The sequence below is a fragment of the Danio rerio genome, chromosome 9 (assembly GCF_049306965.1).
Source record: "Danio rerio strain Tuebingen ecotype United States chromosome 9, GRCz12tu, whole genome shotgun sequence".
Taxonomy (NCBI): domain Eukaryota; kingdom Metazoa; phylum Chordata; class Actinopteri; order Cypriniformes; family Danionidae; genus Danio; species Danio rerio.
In genome coordinates, this window is record NC_133184.1 from 33,245,747 (window position 1) to 33,260,869 (window position 15,123).

At 35.3% G+C, this 15,123-nt stretch overlaps 1 protein-coding gene across 19 annotated transcripts in view; it reads left to right on the forward strand.

Moving 5' to 3' along the window:
- The window catches only part of si:ch211-168k14.2, a 241,568-nt gene that overhangs the window by 219,215 nt on the left and 7,230 nt on the right, over positions 1 to 15,123 (forward strand). For 9 of the 19 annotated variants that reach the window (XR_012385497.1, XM_073912848.1, XM_021478988.3 and 6 more), the window contains 8 exons: positions 345 to 458; positions 616 to 726; positions 3,358 to 3,443; positions 3,544 to 3,657; positions 4,058 to 4,107; positions 6,366 to 6,500; positions 8,022 to 8,175; positions 10,791 to 10,905. Coding sequence is in view for 12 of the 19 variants with exons in the window: in XM_073912848.1 (XP_073768949.1) it covers positions 345 to 458; positions 616 to 726; positions 3,358 to 3,443; positions 3,544 to 3,657; positions 4,058 to 4,107; positions 6,366 to 6,500; positions 8,022 to 8,175; positions 10,791 to 10,905 (879 nt within the window). In the remaining 7 variants the exon portion in view is untranslated. The remainder of the gene's footprint in view (positions 1 to 344; positions 459 to 615; positions 727 to 3,357; positions 3,444 to 3,543; positions 3,658 to 4,057; positions 4,108 to 6,365; positions 6,501 to 8,021; positions 8,176 to 10,790; positions 10,906 to 15,123) is intronic. The other 10 variants (XR_011016870.2, XR_012385502.1, XR_012385498.1 and 7 more) reach the window with 3 other exon arrangements.

The following is a 15,123-nucleotide window of genomic DNA, read 5'->3' on the forward strand; positions in this document are numbered from 1 at the left end:
CTGGTGTTCAACCGACCTTTGAACCATGTGCCGAACCCGATTGAAAACAGTCTGAGTGTAGTCTAGTTAGCACAATAGCCATTAAAATCCTAGTTTCTGAAAACCTTCACACACACCGCCATCAATTTACTGTAATCAGCTGCACTGTCTAAGACTAAACAGAGGAACAGAGACTTTTGTTCAGCCTCAAACGAGCACTGCGTCTCTGGGGAACCGAAGGTTGATGGTCAGCCCAACAGGCTATCTGGATGTGGCACAGTAATTAGCGCTCTTTAGGGGTGTGATTTTGGAGTCAGCGTCGGGCGTTCTGTCTGATCCCAATCAACTCTCCTTTTATTTGCTAGCTGGTGAAGAAGCGGTCGGGGGCGACGTGTTACCCCTGCCTCATGCCCAAGTCTCTCTGTGCACCCATGATGCCAGCTGAGTACACCGACAGATCCACACAGGCTAACGTTCAGGTGAGATATCAACACCAAACCACATGGGTGCCTGCTTTCAACTGAACTTTTTGTGTGTTATACGATTTGGATTTAGAAATGTGTGTTTGTGTGATGAAAGCATATATTGTGATTGCATTTATTCCTCTTTTTTTCTTCCCTTACATACTAAAACAAGGTTTTACGGTCTGTGTGCCAGTGGTCTACTGGGTCAAAGGTTCATGAGGAGTCCATTCATTTAGCCTATGTATCGGCCATCCAGAACAGTAAACACTTTATCTACATAGAGGTAATGCCAGTATTAATTCACACAGGTATATATTTGCCAATAGCCAATTGTATAATTGTATGGCTCAAAACCATTGATTTTTACTTCATGTTAAAAACTGCCCACAAAGAATTGCATTTCTTTACTCCTAATGTTGCTAGTTTAACACACTCAATGTATTTTTTTAACACATCCCATCATTTTTAAAATATCAAACTCTACCAAATGGTTGATAAGTTGGTTTATGGTAAAAGTATCTTAATTAATACATATAGTATGAAAAATCTGAAATTATGAAGTGTAAGACTACTTTATGTAAAACATACTCAAAATGAAACATTTTTAAATGCTCAATCATCTTTATTTTTTGAAGTATCCCGACAAAAAAATTCAGATTCTCATTCAACATGTTTTCTTTTACATTTTTTTTTACAATAAACCCAAAAATCAAGTTTAGTAGCGCTACAGATAATGTTTGATTGATTTTTTTTGTAAACCAACAGCGCTGTGTGTGTAAGCCATTATTTAACGCAGTCATTCTTTAAATGGCTTTAACAATCATTATTTGAAACAGTCAAAACATGGTCAACCATTCTTAGAGCCGACAGTTAAAGTGTTAATTAAAGATTCATTCATTTATTCATTTTCTTTTCGGCTTAGTCCCTTCATTAATTAGGGGTCGCCACAGCGGTATGAACCCCCAACTTATCCAGCACATGTTTTACACAGCGGATACCCTTCCAGCTGCAACCCAGCACCAGGAAACATAGACGCACACATATTCACACACATACACTAGGAACGATTTAGCTTACCCAATTCACCTGTACCGCATATTTTTTGGGCTTATGGAGGAAACCAGAGCACCTGAAGGAAATCCACGCAAACACATGGAGAACATGCAAACTCCACACAGAAATGCCAATTGGCCCAGCCGAGGCTCAAACCAGCGACCTTCTTGCTGTGAGGCAACAGCATTACCTACTGCGCCACTGCATCACCTTTAAGTGAAGATCATGTTCTGTATTTCATGGTCCTTCTGTGTATACATGGAGAATGCAAAAATCCTTCATGGAACTTGCAGGACTCCTGCAGGATTCCTCAAGGTAACATACAGGAATTCTACAGGTATTATCAAAGACACCTGCAGGTATCCTGCATGGGACATGCAGGAATCCTGCAGAAATCCTACAAGGAAGGACAAGTCACTTCTCTATCCCAGAGAATATGTTACTTTAATATGTTATGTTAATATAACATGATAATTATTTAACAAAATGTTGAGTAGTAACATTTACTATAAAAAAAAATCTTTCTTCCACACATTTCATTTTTATTCATTCATTTTCTTTTCAGCTTAGTCCCTTTATTAATCTGGGGTTGCCACAGCGGAATGAACCGCCAACTCATCCAGTACGTTTTTATGCAGCGGATGCCCTTTTAGCCGCAGCCCATCTCTAGGAAACATCCAAAAACACTTATTCACACTCATAAACTACAGACAATTTAGCCTACCCAACCACATATCTTTGGTCTGCGGGGGTAACCAGAGCACCCTGAGGAAACCCAAGCGAACTCAGGGAGAACATGCAAACTCCACACAGAAACGACAACTGACCCAGCTGAGGCTCGAACCAGCAACCTTCTTGCTGTGAGGCAAGTGCAGTAGCACTACCTACTGCGCCACTGTGCCGCCACACATTTCTTTTTAATAAATCAAAATCTTATCTAGCTGTCTCAGCTTACATCAGTCAAACTGACTGAACGTTGTATAACTTAAATTGTTTGTTGACACTTGATTAACTTGTGAAAGTTTAAGTAACAAAAGTACCTTTTTTTCCCTGACTTTTTATCATATCATGTTTTACAGTGTAGTATCTTACGGTAATAACCCATGTTCTGTTGACGACTGTTTCAGATTTCCTAGCTGCCATTCAAGTAGAACATTTTGATGATGAAATATGCTACCCATCAGATTGCGCCACCAGCATACATTTTGATGTGGAATGGTGTGATTTAAGGCTGTAATACCACCCTAAACCAACCCAATCCCTAACTCCAACCTCAGAACTATTCAAACACAGTGCTGGTAGCATAATCTGATGGGTAAATAAAATGTCAGGACACTGGCACTGTGAGGGCAGCCGTAATGCTGAATGGGCCCCCTGTGAAAATGAGTTTAAAACCCCCACAGACTGCATGTTGTAACACGTAAAGGTGAACCATACCTGAGAGAGATATTTACAGCTAAAAGTAATAATATAAAATAGATAAACAAATCAAAGAATGAATGAATGATTAAATGAAATAGCTAGGCCCTCTAAGCCAATATGTTTGTCTGCTATTTTAAAATAAACATTTTAAATATAAATTCAGACCATCAACAGAAATGTAACAGGTTTTGCTGGTAAATCATTTAGCAACATTTCCATTGAAAATAAAGGATCTTTAATTGGTGTCTTCTGGAAATTATGTTTGATAAAAAAAACAATCTAAATTCACACAGAACAACTAATATATATATATATATTAATAAGGTTTGAGCACCAATTCCTGGCTCTTACATTGTTTTACTTTAACTTAAATGCCTTAACTGCATCTCTTTTTCAGCTACCTTTCTCTTTCTCTCTGTGTCATCTTTTTACCTTTCAGAATCAGTTCTTCATCAGTTGTGCCGACAAAACCATCCACAACAGCATTGGCGATGCTCTAACTGAGAGGATCCTGCGGGCGTACAGGTGCATCACTACAATAGACACACTTGTAAACAAACATGAACACAAAAAAAAATCCCATTGCTGTGCACTGTCATCTAACTCCTCTTCTGACTGGCCACAGGGAGAAGAAGAGATTTCGGGTATATGTGGTGATGCCCCTGCTGCCCGGCTTTGAAGGTGACATCTCTTCAGGAGGAGGCCAAGCCATCAAAGCAATCATGCACTTTAATTACAGGTAATATCCCTCCAAAACATGCGTCTTCTGTAATCACCAAATTGGCACAATTAAGGGCAAAAATGCAGACTGAACGGGCACTCGCAGCAAATTACATGTCTGTGATGTGGAAACAACAGACCCCGCTTTTTGTGGGCTACAAAGAGATGATTAGAGCCCCGGCTTGAGCTGGACTATAGATAACAGGAGTGCACTGCAGAGTCACTGGGGTTCAGCAAGCAATGTGATTGGTCAGGAAAAGGAGAATTCAGATGTGATTTGTTCAAGACAGGATATATACTGTATACATAGCTTTTATTTTGGATGTGATTTGTTGCGATTATTTTTTTGACAGCACTAATATTTGTATATTATATATTATTATATTATATTATATATATATTTTTTTTCCCCATTGCAGGACAATGTGTCGAGGGGAGCACTCCATTATTGAGAGGCTCAAATGTGTGAGTAAGTAGACTAGCATGTGGAAGTTTAAACCTACAGGATCCACTTTTTTTCTACACAACTAAATGTTTAGCTTGAATAATGGAATAAACTTTCGTTAAACTGTAAATTGCAAAATTCCTCAAGTGCACTGAAATGTATGCTTCCTGAAAGGTCCCACTGTGCACCTTAAAACCAGGGAGCATTATTTTTTTTAACATTTCAGCATTTAAACAAGGGGTCTTAAAGTATTATAGTTAAGAGTAAAAAGTCTTAAATGCTATTTTGCAAGGTATTTTATATCATTTTTGATTATGCAATGTATGGCTGTATGCTAAAGTTTGCCTGAATTAAATCTGCGAATATCAGGATGCTGTATAGTTCATGAAATCAATGAAATCCTTCTAGATTTGACATCACGCTGCTTTGTTTAATGCAGTAACCAAATCAACACCATTATTTCTGCTGTTCTATAGGCGCCAACCTACTGAATTGAGATTTCATAGATTTGTATTCAGTTTATAAATAATGTTTTAGTTTTGGATCAGTTTCTTACATGAATATTTAGTAAATACACTGTAAGGTAAAATCTCGCCAGTATTTCTGGTTGAAACCTAAAGTAAGTAAAATTTCTTAAAATGTACGGAAAGAGTCTTAAAAAAGATCTTAAAAGGTATTGAATTTCACTTTCTGATTCCTGCATATACTCTGTTAATTATACAGTAAATTTCAATCTACATATCTTTATATATAAATTTTTTTTTTTTTGCTTTGTTCAGTACATTTCGTATAATATTACAATAAAAAATGCTGTCATTTAGAAAATAAGATTTTGCCATGTTTTCAGACATGTTTATATTGATTATTTAGACAACGAAGAAGAGTTAAGAAATCAGTATTTGGTCACAGCAAACAAAAATATTTGTTATTAGACCAATTTAATAAGAGGAACATAAATAACTAACTTAGCTAAAAAGGTTATCAGACAGTAGGTAATGTATATGAATTGGGGCACTGATGAGAGCAGTAAGGTACTTGGTTGATCGGTACGTGGATGATTACATGAGACACAACATCAAATCAGAATTTGGAATATTTTTTTATGAACAGCAGAACTGATACTTTTCATATTCATTCATTCATTCATTCATTCATTTTCTTGTCGGCTTAGTCCCTTTATAAATCTGGGGTCGCCACAGCGGAATGAACCGGCAACTTATGCAGCACGTTTTTTATGCAGTGGATGGCCTTCCAGCCACAATCGATCTCTGGGAAACATCCACACACACTCATTAACACACACACAAACACTATCGACAATTTAGTCTACTCAATTCACCACATGTCTTTGGACTGTGGGGGAAACCGAAGCACCCGGTGAAAACCCATGCGAACGCAGGGAGAACATGCAAACTCTACACAGAAATGAAATCATAATTATGCATTACGAAATCATAACCATCGACACATTACCTACCCCTAAAGCACTTTTGGTTTGGTTTTAGTCTTTAATTTATAGATAAATGATTTATTTGTTTGATAAACCAACAAGATTTTAACCATTAACCATTTTAACCAGTTAAATATAAGTAAACAACTGTTTCTTAAAATTGATTTCTTCCTTGTTGATGAAGTTGGTTCAAGTGATTTATGTTTTGTGATTCAGAACTAATATTGAGCATTGATGTTCCCTGATGTTTCAACACACTGGGAGAATTTTGCGATTGAGACAGAGGTTAAAATGTTTAATCAGTGCTCTCACTAGTGAACAAGGAAGCTGATTGAGAAGCATCCTAAATGATTCCCCTCATAGTTCATTGAACATTAAAAAGCAGATTATTAGCATTAGCAAATCAATTTCAGCAGACCATGACCCCCACAGTCCAAAGACATGCGGTTTGGGTAAGCTAATATGATCATAGTGTATGTGTGTGAATGTGTATGAATGTTTCCCAGTGATGGGTTGCAGCTGGAAGGGCATTCGCTGTGTAAAACATATGCTGTATAAGTTGGCGGTTCATTTCGCTGTGGCAAGCCCTGAATAATAAAGGGACTAAGCCGAAACAAAAATGAATGAATGAATGTATGAATATTATTTGAAGTAAATAGTTTTAGATTTTTTAAATGTAAATTCCCCTAAAATTAAAGTTCAACCTATAATTCTAAATGCAAAAGTCATGTGTGGAGAAATGGCGTACAGCTCTTGCATCTGCAAATATCAGTTCCAAGAAATGTGCATTCTTTATAACCTCACTAGCATGTGCATGTGTATGTCTGTGCAGTGTCAGATTGCTGGATCAAGTACATCTCATTCTGTGGTCTGCGGACTCATGCTGATCTGGATGGCCGTCTGGTCACTGAACTCATTTACGTGCACAGCAAGCTCATGATCGTGGACGACTGCACTGTCATTATTGGTCAGACTCTCTGCACACACACTGAAAATAAGATTGGGTCGTTCTGTAAAAGTGAGGCCATTTGTGACAGATAATATCAGGGATATTATATTTTTATGGTTTCAGTTGAACACATTACGGCTAAGAAGTAACGATGCAATTTTTTAAAGCCCCACCAAACCTAGAGTAGCAGGGCTATTACTGAACCATAGATATTTAAACTAGTGGTTGACAATTTGTTTTTTAGCTCAAAAGGCAATATTCTGTAAAATAGAATGAAATATAACATCTTTATATAGCTATTTAATTTTAGTTGTACATTTTTTGGGGGAAATAAAATTTCAGTCCACATTCAATTTCTATAAAAAAATATTTAAATACTTTTCTGTAAAAAACAGTTGTAACAAATTGGATGCAGATAAAAATTATATATATATATATATATATATATATATATATATATATATATATATATATATATATATATATATATATATATATAAATGGATCGATGGAAGGACAGACGGACGGACGGACAGAAAGGCAGGCAGGCAGGCAGGCAGACAGACAGACAGACAGACAGACAGACAGACAGACATATAGACAGACATATAGACAGACAGATAGATAGATAGATAGATAGATAGATAGATAGATAGATAGATAGATAGATAGATAGATAGATAGATAGATAGATAGATAGAATGTTTCAATATTTAAATATTGTATCCTTTTCAAATTCAGTTGGTCAGAATTATTAACCCCCTGAATTATTAGCCCCCAACACTGATTTATTTAAAAAAAATCTTACCCGACATTAACAGAATAAAACAAACTAAAAGATTAACACTTTAAGTTTCATATTCTGTAGTCTGTTAAATTAAATAATTATATGAAAAATTATACTTATACAATAGGCTATTTTTGGCTAATCTTTTTACTTTAATATTCTTAGTTTGAAAGTTACATATGTATAAATGAAGTCAGATTTAAGTCAGAATTTGCCGGTGATATGAATACTTTTTTTCGTGTTCATATATGGCCACATATTAATATATAAGTACATCTAATAACACATTTGAACATATATGTACATGTTTTGTTTTGTGTTGTTTTTATTTTTAACAATTGTAGTTCGGTTTTCCGAATTGACAGAGCTGTGATCTGTCTTAAAACTGTAATCGCGTGTTTCTCCACTGGGGGTCGCTGCACGCACACAAAACGCTTCCGCCGTAAACCTGCGCAGAATAACAAACATCAACAGATGTTTATGAAAAGCCCAGTCACGCCTGTCTCCTCAATCAGCACAAATGCATTATTAAAATCCCATTAACTGCGCTCAAATCCTGTTTGTCTTTATCAATCCCAATTATCCTCTTATGCTTATGAATGGGCTTTGAAGAAAAGAAAGAAGAAATGTCAGTATTTTCCTCCGTCGTGTCCTTGAGGCTCTCGGTAGAGGTCAAACACAAACCCTGATCCTCCCCGCAGGCCTTCAGCAGAGAGATGTGTGTGTGATGATGCTGTCTGTGATGTGCTCAGGCTCCGCCAACATCAATGACAGGAGCATGCTGGGAAAGAGAGACAGTGAGATGGCTGTGGTTGTGGAGGACACTGAGCTGCAGTCGTCTGTCATGGATGGAGAGAGTTTTCAGGCTGGCAGATTTGCTCGGTCTCTGCGCAAAGAGTGCTTCAGGTCTGCCTTAAACAACTTCACAAACACTCATCATGATTCAATACTGTAGAAGCTTCCTGAATAAATGGTGGAAAAAGAAAGTGCTGGAAAGTTTCTCTGAAATTAGCTGCGGTGGAATTTGGATTTTATTTTGCCTACACTATAAAAATAAAATAAAAAACACTCACACAGTCTAAATGTGTTGGGACAATATGAAGTTATTTAGTTCAGTGTAACTTATTAATTTTTACCAATTTAGGTGAACTGAACATAAAAAATTAAGTTGTCGCAAAATAACATCAAGACTTGTGTTGTTACAGCTCATAAATATTTTGAACAAACAAGTCTTTTTTTTTTTGAGTATATAAATGTATGATTTTTTTTTATTTTATGATTGTATGATTATATATTTGGGTTGACATGGTGGCTCTGTAGTTAGCACTGCAAGAAGTCCAACTGGTTTGAGTACTGGCTGAGTCAGTTGGCATTTCTGTGTGGAGTTTGCATGTTCACCTAGTGTTTGCGTGGGTTTCCTCCGGGTGCTCCGGTTTCCCACACAGTCCAAAGAAAGGCACAATAGCTGAATTGAATAAGCTAAATTGGTCGTAGTGTAGGCTATGTGTGTAAATGAGTGTGTATGGATGTTTCCCAAAACTGGGTTGCAGATGGAAGAGCATTTGCTGTGTAAAACATATGCTGGATAAGTTGGCGGTTCATACCACCGTGCCAACACCTAATAAATAAACTGACTAAGCCGAAGGAAAATTCATCATTCATTCATTTTCTTGTCGGCTTAGTCCCTTTCTTAATCCGGGGTCACCACAGCGGAATGAACCGCCAACTTATCCAGCAAGTTGTTACGCAGCGGATGCCCTTCCGCCCGCAACCCATCTCTGGGAAACATCCACACACACATTCACACATACACTACGGACAATTTAGCCTACCCAATTCACCTGTACTGCATGTCTTTGGACTGTGGGGGAAACCGGAGCACTCGGAGGAAACCCACGCGAACGCAGGGAGAACATGCAAACTCCACACAGAAACGCCAACTGAGCCGAGGCTCGAACCAGCAACCTTCTTGCTGTGAGGCGACAGCACCACTGCTTCGTTTGCCGAAGAAAAATGATTGATATATTTTTTCTAAATGTGAAATGTGATTAAATTGTAATTTAGAAGTTAAATAAGAGATGATTCATGTGCTGTGATTGTAAATCAGGGTCATTCCACCTATTATTGATTTCTTAACTCTTCTGAAGGTAAAACAGATATTGTTTGGTGTAAAACTGATACAAAAAAGACAATAAAATTACAATAAAAAGCTGTAATTGACAACCTTTTTCGTATTAAATATGGATCAAATGTCAATATCAGTCAAAAGTTTGGGGTCAGGTTTTTAAAGAGAATTAATGTTTAACAAGGTGGCATTTATTAAATGTAAAAAAAGTAAACTGTTAAATATTTATAAAAAATTTAAATAACTGCTTTCTTATTGTATGTAATTTTCAAATGAAATAATTACTCCAGTCATTATTGCTTTAATACTATTACCATTAATAATAATATTAGTAATAATAATATTACAAATAATAATGATAATAAATTTATAATAGAGTGATTTCTGAAGGATCGTGAGACAGAAGACTGGAGTATTGAAGCTGAAAATGAATCTTTAAAATCACTGGAATAAATGGTTAAATTAAACGATGAACTATTTTTGAACAGTTATTTTATAGGGTAATGACATTTCACAATTTTACAATTTGTACTATAGTTTTACTGAAATAAATGCAGCCTCGGTGAGCAGAATAAGTGGATTTGCAAATGTTTTAAAACATTTGCAAATCCTACTGACCCCAAACTTGTGACCGGAAGTGTATATTATCATTTTACTCAAACACAGAAACGAGAGAGGGAAAAAGAAAAGCAAATCAAGCATGTTTTCAATGCTTTTTATTTATTTTCAGAAATAATTTTACTCACTAAAACTGTACAAAGGTCAAATTAAGAACTACTGTAAGTACTCAAATGTAAAAAAAAAAAAAAGAAAAAATAATGCTTAATTTTGATTGATTTAATATTTGCCAAAAATATGATACATTTGTTTTTTAATGAAAATATTTGGTAACACTTTAAAATAATTGTCCATTAGTTAATGTCTGTTATTGTATTTACTAACATGAAAAATTAGGCATTCGTTCATTTTCATTTCAGCTTAGTCCATTTATTAATTATTGGTCGCCACAGTGGAATGAACAGTCAACTTATCCAGTATATGTTTTACACAGTGGATGCTCTTCCAGCTGCAACCAAACACTGGGAAACACCCATACACTCTTGCATTCACACATACACTATGGCCAATTTAGCTTATTCAATTCACCTATACTGCATGTCTTTGGACTCTGGTGAAAAGCAGAGGAAATCCACACAAACACAGGGAGAACATTCAAACTTCAAAGAGAAATGCCAACTGGCCCAGCCATGGCTCAAACCAGCAAACTTCTTGCTGTGAGGCGAACGTGCCACCCATTGCTCCACCATGGAGCCTTTAGTAAAAAATATTTTAGTTTATTGTAAAAGTGACATCTTTTTTTCTGTATTATTAGTAATTTCTCACTCTCTTATTTCAGACTTGTTCTTGGCTTGCCGGAAGACAATACAGACATCAGCGATCCCGTCAGTGACCGATTCTACAAGGAAATCTGGATGGTGACCGCAGCCAGAAACGCCAGTGTGTATGACAAGGTAAATAAATCAGTCCAGTGAAAGAGCACAGCACTGACCTTCCTCTCCGCACGCTACAAATAGCCCCTGATTTATTCTTAGAAAAGAGCTTCCTTTTATCACTGATCTCAGAAATGTGATTAACCGGCTCAGTCAATACAGACGGATGTTTACCTGTGCTCTGATTCTGCCTCGTCATTCCAGTGCTTTAGTCTAATATTAAAGTAATTTGCTGCACTTTTGGCTTTTTAAAAAAATTGTTTAAAGGAATAGTTCACAATTTTTTTGTATTTATTTACGCAAAAATCTGACAAAACTGCATGACAATATATGCGAATATCATACACGTTCATATATGGCAGGGGTGGTCAACCCTGTTCCTGGAGATCTACCAACCTGCAGACTTCAGCTTTAAACACACCTGTCTTTAGTTACCAAGCGCTACTTCAGATTCTACTTATTTGGTTTAGTGGTGTTTGATCAGGGTTTGAGCTAAACTCTGCAGGAAGGTAGATCTCCAGGAGCAGGGTTGACCACCTCTGATCTATGGATTTGACATATAAAATATCATATTTGCAACATATATTTAGAAATATATCAAAAATAGCTGCTTAAATATTTGTTTTCAAACACTGGAATTGATAGTATGCACATATATAGTATGTTACAATGTATAAGCTATAAGTTTATAACTTTTTTTATATTATTTAATAATGATATATATATATATATATATATATATATATATATATATATATATATATATATATATATATATATATATATATATTGTGGGTGGAGCCGAACCCGAATACGGTATTCGGAAAGGCACGAATAGCGTGTTTTTACGAATACTTGATTCGAACAAATACTTGAAAAATTATTTGTATTCGGGAGCAAGAAAAACACTATCAAAAAGCAGCGTTTCCTCATGAGACCACAGTGCATGCCCGCGTGAGTGAGTGAGAGAGAGAGAGAGAGAGAGAGAGAGAGAGAGAGAGAGAGAGAGAGAGAGAGAGAGAGAGAGAGAGATTTTTTTTGATTTTACAAATCCTTTTATTAACAAGCAATTATTTAACAATTGATTTACAGCTCAAAACAATTCATTTATAAAAAACAGCTCTTCATAAATGACAGAACACAAGCCATCATCACAACACCATTCAATTTTAAACACATTAATTGCTTTCATCATTTTATAGTAATTAAAATCAACAATAATTCTTGATTTTACTAGGTTTTTAAAAACTACTACAATGTTTTTACCATTCCTCTTTTCTATTTCATTTTTTCTTGTAATATAAATAGCTGATTTTGCTTGACCAAAAATAAAATTCAATAATTGACATTTATATTTGTTTTGTCTTTTATATTTAAAACCTAATATAAAACATTGTTTCGTAAATAAAAAACCAAGTAAAGAAACTAAAACATTTAAAAGATCAAACAGAGGAGCAAGTCTTTTACAATACATAAAACAGTGAAAAATTGTTTCCCTTTCTAAACAAAACGGACATTGATCACTCACACTAGAATTTATTTTAGTCACAAATGCATTAACAGCTATAGCACCGTGTAAAATTCTCCACTGCAAATCCCCCGATCTTTTATTCAATGGTGGTTTATACAATATTCTCCATTCTGGTTTTTCTTCTTCTACTAAACACAGTTTATCTCTCCACACAGTGTCAGTTCTCTCTTTTAAAGTACACTTATTATTTAGTTTCACAATATTTTTATAAAGCACTTTCCCTTTAACTGTACTAAAATCAACATTCCCATTTTCCTTAAAACATAACAATGGACTATTAATCCCAGAATTTTCAATCTTAGGTGTAAGTCTAATGTCTGGGAAACAATCTTTATCATTAGGGAAAATAATACCTTGACTGTAACCTTCAATTAAAATTTTTTCTTTTTCATTTAAAAAACTTTCCAAAACATTCAAAAATTTTGTAACAAACCTCACCGATCTAATTCCCATATATAAAGCAACATTTTCTGCATCTCTTAGTCCAAAACCCGCCTTGTCAACAATGTCTCTTAGTTTGGTCATTTTGTTGGAAATAAGCAATTCTTTTAGTCCTGGGGTATCATCTTTTGTTACATCAAGGCGACTGCCAAGAAGTACTGGTTCTTCAAGCAGCCAGAAAAGAGATGTTGTTGAATCTGCCTGCGAATGTTTAAAAAGTCCCCATACTTTAAAAATACTTTTGTAAAAAGAAGGTATTCCAGTCAGATCTAGATGCACATTATCTGTCAAAAAAAGTGACGCATGAAGATTCAAGCCATTTATTCCACGTAGGATGCATTGAGCTAAAGGCCTCCACACGAGATTTTCAGGCCCATACAACAACTTCTGAACGAATTGTAGTCTATATGTGGCTCCCCTGCTCACAAGATTCACCAACCCTTGGCCACCTTCATCTCTTGGCAGAAACAGAACACTTTGAGGTGTCCAGTGCAAATTGTCCCAAAAGAAGTTGACCAGTTCTCCTTGAATTTTTGGTAAGAGTCCAGCAGGTGGATCAACACAAGCAAGTTTATGCCACATAGAGGAACTCACCAAATTGTTAATAATGAGTGTTCGTCCTCTGTAAGAAAGTTGTGGAAGCAACCATTTCCACTTCTGTAAACGACTTTGAATTTTTTCAAGCAATCCGTTCCAGTTTTGTTGAACAAAGTCACTTTCACCTAGGTAAACTCCAAGGTATTTTAAAAAACCCCTCTTCCATTTTAATCCTCCAGGTAATAAGGGAGGTTCTCTTTTCCAGTCACCTATGAGAAGTGCTTCACTTTTTTCCCAATTAACTTTAGCAGAAGAAATCTTTTTAAAATTGCTAATAATACATTCCAGTCTTCTTACATCATCAGTGTTAGTTATAAAAACAATAACATCATCTGCATATGCTGAAAGTTGCACTTGAGCATTACAGTGGGGTATAGAAAAACCTTTTAATTCCGCTCTTATTCTGTGTAGAAGAGGTTCAATGGCAATGGAATATAACATTCCTGACATAGCACAACCCTGTCTAACACCTCTCTGTACATCAAAAGGAGCGCTTAAACCACCATTGATTTTGAGTACACTTTGAATGTTACTATACATTACCTCAATCATTTTTATAAAATGAGTACTAAAACCAAAAACCTTTAAAACTTTTTTCAAATACTCATGTTCAACACGATCAAAAGCTTTCTCTTGATCTAATGAGATCAATCCACAATTAATACCAAATAATTTAGCAACTTCTAACGCATCCCTAATTAAAAAAATATTATCAAAAATTGATCTATTTGGTATAGAGTAATTTTGATTAGGCTGTATAATTTGGTCCAGTACTTTACTTAGTCTTACAGCTAAAGCCTTTGATAAAATTTTATAATCTGAACACAAAAGTGACACAGGTCTCCAGTTACCTATTTTTTGAAGATCTCCTTTTTTGGGTAAAAGAGTAATAACTGCTCTTCTACAACTCAAAGGCAATGATCCTTTATTTAAACTGTCATTTAAAACTAAAAACAAATCTTCACCAATCACTGGCCATAAAACTTTATAAAAATCAACAGGAATTCCATCAATGCCAGGCGATTTGCCATTTTCCATGCTCATCATTACTGTATATAATTCATCTTGTGATATAGGCAGCTCAAGCATTGCATTGGATTCATCATCAACTTTAGAGAGATTTTCAAAAAAAACTGAGTTTTCAACATCCCTCTGTAATACTTCACATTTATATAAAGATGAATAAAAATTAACTGCATATTTGCGAATCTTACTAGAATCTGTAATATCTTCTCCTGTTTCAGACTTTAGTGAATGTATTAATCGGCTTTTTCCATTCTTTTTTTCCAAATTGAAGAAAAATTTTGAAGGTGCATCCATTTCTGAAATATTTTGAAACCGAGAACGTATTAAAGCACCCTTTGCTTTTACATTCAATAAATCTGCAAGTAAATCTTTTTTAGTTTTACTTTCTTCAAAATCAGTGCTATTATTTGTAGAAGCTGCTGTATTTAAAAGTTCTGTTATACTTTTTTCTAACTCTTTCATTGCTCGCATTGTTTCTTTAGTAACATTAAAAGTGTACTCTTTACATAACTGTTTAATTTGTATTTTCCCGCAATCCCACCATTGTTGCAGTGAAGAATACATTTGTTTTTGCTTTTTAAAATTTTCCCAAAAAACAGAAAAAAATTCTTTAAAATTTTCATCATTTAAAAGTGATGTATTAA